At 35.3% G+C, this 8,996-nt stretch overlaps 2 protein-coding genes across 2 annotated transcripts; one reads left to right on the forward strand and one right to left on the reverse strand.

Annotated features, from left to right (window-relative positions):
- Positions 1 to 1,550: 1,550 nt before the first annotated feature.
- Positions 1,551 to 4,170, forward strand: LOC111893449 (U3 snoRNP-associated protein-like EMB2271). The gene is made up of 7 exons (XM_023889509.3): positions 1,551 to 2,144; positions 2,313 to 2,655; positions 2,757 to 2,981; positions 3,062 to 3,287; positions 3,361 to 3,527; positions 3,693 to 3,758; positions 3,857 to 4,170. The coding sequence occupies exons 1-7, from the start codon at positions 1,702 to 1,704 to the stop codon at positions 3,935 to 3,937; spliced, it is 1,551 nt and encodes a 516-aa protein (XP_023745277.1). The 5' UTR covers positions 1,551 to 1,701; the 3' UTR covers positions 3,938 to 4,170.
- LOC111893450 (E3 ubiquitin-protein ligase RGLG2) lies at positions 3,983 to 7,525 on the reverse strand. The gene is made up of 11 exons (XM_023889510.3): positions 7,061 to 7,525; positions 6,880 to 6,964; positions 5,921 to 6,061; positions 5,703 to 5,816; positions 5,527 to 5,624; positions 5,371 to 5,450; positions 5,154 to 5,259; positions 4,945 to 5,072; positions 4,727 to 4,856; positions 4,580 to 4,636; positions 3,983 to 4,441 (listed from the first exon to the last, which is right to left on the reverse strand). The coding sequence occupies exons 1-11, from the start codon at positions 7,259 to 7,261 to the stop codon at positions 4,358 to 4,360; spliced, it is 1,224 nt and encodes a 407-aa protein (XP_023745278.1). The 5' UTR covers positions 7,262 to 7,525; the 3' UTR covers positions 3,983 to 4,357.
- Between the last annotated feature and the right edge of the window lie 1,471 nt (positions 7,526 to 8,996).

Raw genomic sequence — 8,996 nt, forward strand, 5'->3', positions numbered from 1 at the left:
TCCTTCAGATTCTAATGTGATATAATCACATTTCATCATGTAGCATTTCTACCTACCAACTTCTTATAACAACGAGCGCGACACTATCAATCGCATTAACTTCAATCTTCTGACTTAAGTCAGATGTTACATCTAACTTGGTCCTCTAGACCACGTAACATACTCCTCATAGTCGAACTCAAATTTAAACATGACCACTAGGGTCGGAACAAGAACCATCTTACTAGTCATTACCGAAACAATGGTAATGACATACCAAAATAAAATGGAATCAATCACTAGCTTCTTGGTAACCTTGTGACTTTCCCTGGTCCAAGTGCGAGTCCTGTGCTTCCGGTAGTATATGCATCTACTACCTTTCACACCTACTCATACTCGTCCCAAGTATTGTCCCACAGTCGACCAAGTCACCATACAAGAAAATCAGACAATCATTCAACGCATCAGTTAGCAAAACTAGGGTTTATATTAATTCCTTGGTAACCTTGTGACTTTCCCTGGTCCAAGTGCGAGTCCTGTGCTTCCGGTAGTATATGCATCTACTACCTTTCACATCTACTCATACTCGTCCCAAGTATTGTCCCGCAGTCGACCAAGTCACCATACAAGAAAATCAGACAATCATTCAACGCATCAGTTAGCAAAACTAGGGTTTATATTAATTCCTTGAAACGATTACACAAAAGTCCAAGTTCACCCTATACTATGCCTCTAACTTCTAACTTTCTCTTCTCACAAACTTCAACCTTACTGTCAGTCCTCCCCTTGATCATATTCTCAACAGACTCCATTTCCGATATCCAATCCATAACTTCGATCGGATCCTTCTTTCCAGCGAAGGTCGATGGTTTGCAAGTCAGAAAATCCTTATACTTGCATCCCATTCCATCATTCCTTCCATTTTGGTTGTTTTGCCTAACTATCGGTGGGTTGGCTTGACCAACAGATCCACTGAAAACTAATGCTCTGATACCAACTGTAACATCCCCCTCTGGCACGTATCACAATATTGTCCGCTTTGGGCCACTCGACACGAGGACTTCCCAGGGGGTCACCCATCCTGGTACTACTCCTGCCCGAGCACGCTTAACTGCAGAGTTCTTATGGGATCTGCTACCCTTACGACTTTAAAACGCGTTGTTATAGGGAAGATATCCACACCCCTTATAAGAAATGCTTAGTTCTCCTTTCCAGCCGATGTGAGATCAGATCTAACCCACTTGAGTGCTTAAAAATAACATTAGAAACATTTTAAACAAAAAAAAGTTTATTGGGTTTAAATGAAATTTAAACTTTACTAAAAAATCTGATACATTTATATATAACTGACATTAATTAATGCTCCTGCAACGTAACCTTATTATCATTTAAATTTCCAAAACTTAACGGTATTTTAATAAGAAATTTTATCGATATTCCGGTTACCGACAACCAAAAGTTAAGCCACATTAGGTTAAATGAGGCTAGAGGCGAGCCCAGATTTATAATCAAGTATTAATTTCGTATAAATATTAGCCCAAGGAAATAAACTGTATAATGGCCCAATTGAATCACCGCCTTCTCTATCATTTTGTCTTCTCCTTCAGGTTGTCCAGGCACGAATAATAAACCCTAATTTTTAAACCATAAACCCTTAACAGCAACCTCCGTTTCTTGTTCAAGAATCCGAGGTTCTGTTCTTTCTTCTTCTAACCATTAATCATGATGAAAAGTAAAAAGTTCAAAAACAATAACAACAGTCAAAATGGTCACAGAAGCAAGCGGACTAAATCCGACAAGCCAGACCCGTTCTTCGACGGTGATTCGAAGCGCCGAAAAAAATTTGTACACGATAATGATGAAGACAGCATTAAGAGCAGTGATTCTGATGATTATGAAGACAGAGACGTGGCGGCGGCGGTGGAGGATGATGGTGAGGGAAATGAGATGTTTGAAGATGAGAACGCGGTTGAGAAACGGAAGAGATTAGCTGATGCGTTTTTGGAGAAGATGAGGGCTTCGTTGAGAAAAGAGGAGGACGAAGATGATGAGGTGGATGAAAGAGGTGGTAAAGAGGATGGAGACAGGGATTCTCGCGTTGCTCGTATGTTGCAGGCGCAACAACTCGAAGACAGTGGCCGTGTTCGTAAATTGATTGCTTCAAGGTACATACATATCTTCTCTAGAATCCAAACTTGAATTTCATGACTCTAATTAGTTCTTCTGATTGAAGATCGGAAAACAATCATACCATCAAACTATAACAATGCATCACAATTCACAATCAATTTCAAACTTTAGGACTAAATTCAATCATCTTTGATTTGATAAAGGGTTCAAAAACCAGGAACAACAGACGGATTTCGGGTTTTAGTGAAGCACAGACAGTCTGTAACTTCCGTGGTTCTATCAGAAGACGATTCCAAAGGCTTTTCAGCTTCAAAGGATGGATATATTGTCCAGTGGGATGTTGATAGTGGGAAAACAGAAGCATATGCTTGGCCTAGTGAAGAAGTATTGAAGTCACATGGTGCAAAAGATCCACAAGGTCGAGCTAAAAAACGTAGCAAACATGTTCTAGCTCTTGCTGTAAGCTCTGATGGAAGGTATTTAGCAAGTGGAGGCTTTGATCGACATGTTCATCTATGGGATACACGGACAAGAGAGCATATTCAGGTGCTGCTTCCAAACTCCAAAGCTAACTTGCTTCCAAAATGAAGTTGATTTCTTGTGTTGTTTCTATGTTCATTCTTTTAAACCTGTGGATTTTTTCACAGGCTTTTCCAGGGCATAAAGGACCTGTGTCCTGTTTGACATTCAGACAAGGAACTTCAGAGCTGTTTTCTGGTTCATATGATAGAACAATCAAGATATGGAATGCAGAAGACAGATCTTACATAACTACATTATTTGGTCATCAAAGCGATGTTTTAACTATTGATTGCTTAAGAAAAGAACGCCTGCTGACTGTTGCACGTGATCGCACCATGCACTTATGGAAGGTATTTGTACTTTGATAATCTACACAATTTTTTTTTCTTTCATTTATCCTAACAGACATGGTGTTGATATGTGTTTACAGGTTCCTGAGGAGTCACAACTAGTGTTTAGGGCTTCTGCATCATCATTGGAGTGCTGTTGTTTTATAAATAATGATGAGTTTTTATCGGGTTCAGATGATGGTAGTATTGAGCATTGGAGTGTATTGAGAAAAAAGCCTCTGCATATTGTAAAAAATGCACACCCTTCTTTGATGATTCCAAATAAGCCCGATGATGATGATGATGATTTACCAAATGGTGATAAAGGTAAAATAAAATCTTGGATTGTTGACATTTTGATTAAAAAAAAAATAATGATTTATGTTTTGTTTTTTGTCAGATGATTTGGCTGAAAAGGTTTGCTCATCAGTAAATTCATGGGTTAGTTCAGTAAGTGTATGTAGAGGGAGTGATCTTGCAGCATCAGGTGCTGGTAATGGTGTTGTTCGTCTGTGGGAAATTGAAAGTGATGCCAAAGGTGTTCGCCCACTTTATGAGCTTCCATTGGTAAGTTTTATTTATTTATTTATTTTTTAGGTTAGGGTTAAATCTGCATTTATGCAATAACTGTGGTTTCTTATACAAAATATTTAATGGGTTAATGGCATTTCATTTTAGGCCAAAAATGTAATATTTTATGATATTTGATTATTGATAATTATATGTATATAGGTTGGATACGTAAATTCTTTGGCATTTGCAAAATCAGGAAACTTTTTGGTTGCTGGAGTTGGCAAGGTTAATTTCGACCTTTTATCTTTTTTTAAACTTTTTCTTTAAAATGATTATTTTAAATATTTGTCACTAATATTTGGTGATGACATTTTATTAAACAGGAACCCCGATTGGGTCGATGGGGGTCTCTCCCTGCTGCTCGACATGGTGTTGTGGTACACCAATTGCAACTATCAAAATGACGCATCTACCCTTGTTGAGTCTCACCATACTTGTCAACATTTGGGTTTTTCCTTTTCTTTTTTTTTTTTTTTCTAATTTTGTTGTGCCATATTTTTGTTAAATCAATTTTGGTTACGGTTTTGTTGGATATGGATTTGGGTGGATTCTGTAATCCCATAAACGTTACAAAACATACATTTGTATCAAGAATCCATCCCCACCTTACTTGAAATTATTTATTTATTGTGGTTCATGTTTACTTACAAAATAGAAAATTGATTATGTTACAAGCGATTGTACATGATAAATACAAAATACATTCAAAATGACTTGCTTCACAATGGAGACTCAAACATGATATAAACAAATGGCAAAAATCATGACACGATGTCAAACACAATCAATCAGACACTAAATAAGATTATGTTGTTGAGTTGAGGCTATTGATACAACCTTATTTTGGTGTTGATTACATCCCGGCAAATTGGGCATAACTGAAGATCGATTCCACAGTTGCAACATGTCTGTCAATAAAAGACATTGTGTATAAGAACACTATAAAAGTATTTTAAGATGCCAAATCAATAAAATGATGAAAATGCTTTGTTTTTTTTTTCTATATTTTTGGCACTAAAGACTTTGTGTGTATAAGCAAAGCTGACCTGATGCCCGCAACCGAATGCCATGTCTTTGGGGTTACTAAGGCACACAGGGCACACCTGAAAAGGACCAAAAAATCAACATAATTTTTATAATTTAAAATTTATAAATATTATAAAATAATAAATTTCAGTTCAATGTTTACTTACCCTATTATCATACGACGGAGGTGCTGTCTCATTTACACGATACTGACGGGCGCTTCGATTCCTGAACTGCAAATTGCCACCGCAAGGCGGTGGAAGAGGAACAGTGTTCGGGGAATAACCAGTCCGGGCACTATTCACAAATTGTCAAACCATATATAAATATTTAATTTTTCATTTTGTTTTTGTGAAAATCGATGCCAACAAATAATTGGAATTACCCGAGTAGATTGAGCTCGAGGGTTGCTTTATATTGTGAAGGTATTTCCATCAATGCAGTTAACGCGAATTCTGTCTGTTTTTTCATGGGATCCACATTTTTCGACATAATGTTTGTGAAATTCACAAACTAGCAAGAAACAAGAAAAATCGGTTATACGCAACAATAAAAAAGATATATGCAATCTTTTGTGACAGTTTTGTTGCAAACCTGCAAATTGTCAAAGGCTCGAGAAGGTATATTGTCATCGAATTCCTTCATCATGTCCCATGGGCCATCTCCAACCCCTACCAATATTATTGACAATGGGTATGTACTGCAACAAATAATTTCATAATCTTTCAGGAATTTTACAAGTTTATTTTGCGATAATTATTATTTTTTTGGCTGGCTATATATTGATAAGTTTCAAAATGTTGAGTTTTACCTTGCTTTTACAATGGCATCAATCGTTTTTCGTTCTTGTGAACTGAGTTGACCGAACTCGGTATCACCACTTCTTGTTACCTAAAGAAAAACAAAACAGACTTTAGCGACAGTTTTATGGTTTCTCTTGACGATTGCAAAGCGTGTGGCATGTTACCTGGCCGTCGGCAATAATCAGCAAAACATGGTATTGGCCACCACTTGCTTCAACAATTGTCATGGCCATTTCTATTATAGGTGCAAAAGATGTAGGTCCTGAAATGAAATCAGTTTTAATGCATTAAAAGTTTGTTTTTTGTGACAAATATGGGGTCACAAAACACATTGGTTTACCAGAAAGTCGGAGTTGAGGAGCAATCTCTCTATATCGTTTCAATACATCCTCAAATCCTTCACAAAAACTCGAATCCGGATAGAAACTGAATACACTTTGATCGTGTGTGGAGGCTACAAAACACGTTTAGAATAACAAAAACATATTAATATGATAAATTCTGACAAGTAATCTAAAAAATATCTTGCTTTTGCTTGTAAGAAGAATTAATATGTACCATCTCCAAACCCAAAGCATGGGATCAAGTTATCCTCGTCAAAAGCCGAAAGTGTTTTCCCGATGATTGATATTGCTTGCTCATACGGATTTTGCACCACTCCGATGTTATGCAAGCTTCGTCTATTGAACGATTTTGTCCCTAATGTTATATATTAAAGTATGAGTCAATGTCAATGTTTTGAAAACCGGACCGGACATCGAACCGGCCGTCTTACTGGTTCGATGGTTCAATTGGTTCGACCGGTTCAACCGGTCCCAAAAACCGGATAAACCGGATATATATATATATATATATATATATATATATATATATATATATATATATATATATATATATATTAGGATTTCAAATTTTAAAATGAAAGAACAATATCTTATTTCTATTAATTTATATGTTACTCTTTTTTAATTTGTTATGAAGCCAACGAAAAAGTGAAAAAAATAACAAATATAAATATTAGGTATAATTGAATGTTGGAAAAGAAGTAGTATTCATATTGAATTGATGATTGTTTAGCCTCATCCCACATCGCTAGAAAGAATGAAGTAAGATGCTTTGAGAACTGTATAAAAGGACAAGAAAGCTTAGGGGGCGGCCAAAGCAAATTTTGCACATCGCATATTACAGCGAGATGCCGTTCGCTTTCTTTAGTATAAATTTGTTCTATCTTTTTTTAGTGAGCTGGTTTATTTTGGTTAGACCAGCCCGGTTTAATCCGGTTTTTGGTTGAACCACTGGTTTTTACCGGTTTGGTTATAGGGCGGTTTTTGGCCATTAAAGAACCGGCATCTATACCGGTTCCCGGTTGAACCGGTTCAACCGGCCGGTCCGGTCCGGTTTTCAAAACCATGGTCAATGTCATTATAATTGTTTGAATCATCTACCACCAAATTAGATATATCCAACGAAACTGGATTGGATCTACAAACCTTTTTTTTATATATTATGTGACTAACCTGTCCACTCATTGCTTTTGGTGAAATCGATGCCAACAATAAGATTCGATGACTCGAGGCCTGCTTGAGCAAGAGCCGAAGTAACCTTGAAAATAGCGAATATATTCTCAGAATTTAATCACAAATCAATGATTATTTCTTGAAATATATATATAATATTAGTTATAATTAAGCTAGTAACCTGTTCAAGCGTCTCGTAGTCATCGGCTATTGTTGAATACTTTCTATCCAACCTTCTTTGAGCCGGTGGTGGCCCGTAACCAAAAGGAGCTGGACGAGCATGATGGTGATGCCTTGGTGTGGAAGTAACACTCGTTGACCATGGATGACCGGAGTCTGTCCTTATTCTTGGTGATGATTCTCTTGAATTCTTGCCTCCCATTTTTACTGAAAACAGTTGCAAATCCTCGAAACTGAAGAGTTTTGAGGGTTTTGATTGGTGTTTAGGTGTGTATATATGCCTATGTATGTGTATATCAGTTTTTGTATATGAAAGTTCGATTGAAGTTGACTATTGGAATAGTGAAACTGAAAGTTCTAACGAAGAAATTGCCCAGAAACAATGAGCATTATCCTTGTAACCCTAAGGCTTTGACTTCGACTAATGAAAAAGAGTGTTTCGTTAAAATATTTGAATTTAATATCATTAAATAGGTAGGTAGGATAAATTAGAGAAACTGACTTTAAGTTAACAGTTGAAGGACAAAAACCAAAGGGCCATTGGCACAAGGAGTTGAAAATGTGGCTCTTTCTTATGGGGTTGGGTTGAGGCCTGAGGGAAGTCCTTTAATAGGTCAGTTTGCACGCATTTAGTTTTTATTTTATTTATTATTAATTTTTTTTTGGTTGTAAATAAGTCTTTGAAGTTGTCTTTGTAGACATCTAGCTTTTAATATCGGCTATTTAAGGTTAAGTTCCCAGTTTGTACATATTTAGTTCATGTTATTATTATTATTTTTTTTTATAGTTTCTGTTGTTTTTTACACATTCAGTCTTTATATTCGGTATCTTTAGGTTTTGTTCAAATGACATCTTATACGGGACAGTAAGTAATGATGTGTTCCTATACATGACTCGCCCGGATAGTGGAATCATATGTCACTTGTCTTGGTTTGGTTTGGTAGTGGGATCATACAATACCATTTAATAGAGGCATATTAATAATATTACACTTTTAATATCAATACAGAAGAATACAAGTTATTTTAACCCTATCAGTACAAAATTATTCTTCAACTCATTCACTTTTTTCTTGAGATAGGAAACAACCTTTTTAATAGCTACAAACTCATCTTTAAAATTCCGGGTTTAAGTTGACATGTTCTTTATCAACACATTGCCAAAATTTTCACTTTTTACCTGGTTTCTTTAGCAACAAAAAACAAATTAATGTAATTAGGTAAGAAAGAATGTCAATTTAAAAAGAACAAATAATCAAAACCAAAGATATCTTATTCTTGGAGAAAACTAGGGCATTGATATTATTTGACCGATTCATAATTTATGTTACTAATATAAGTGACAGACGAACCATGTATGAAAACACCTCATTAATGGTTGTCTAACGTAGGATATGTGGCATGAGCAATACTTAAAGACACTTATCATAAGGATTGAATGTGAACAAAAACAACATATACTTATTTTGCAACAATAAAATATTTAGAACTAAATGTCTACAAACTGAAACTATATTACCTTTTATTAATTCATTTTTTCCGACTTAACTTGAAGTAGTCAGTCATAACTCATAAGGACTTAAAGTGTATAAACAAAAGTCCAAAGACTTATTTTGCAAAATGATAATAATAATAATAATAATAATAATAATAATAATAATAATAATAATAATAATAATAAAGACTAAATATGTACAATCTGAAAACTATATTACCATATTAAGTCATTTCCCTTAAAAAATTACACATTTGTTAGTTATTCTAAAAGATCTTGAGTTTAAATTATATGTTTGTACAATAATTCAAATGAATAACATGATCTGTAATGGGTGTTTTATGGAAGTTTCATCCAACCATTTAAGCAAACCGGATATCATAAGAAGCACACAACCTCGAGTTTAACCCATTAAACATATGGAGCTTGAATAAATTGATAAA

This window comes from Lactuca sativa, chromosome 4 (genome assembly GCF_002870075.4).
Source record: "Lactuca sativa cultivar Salinas chromosome 4, Lsat_Salinas_v11, whole genome shotgun sequence".
Lineage (NCBI taxonomy): Eukaryota > Viridiplantae > Streptophyta > Magnoliopsida > Asterales > Asteraceae > Lactuca > Lactuca sativa.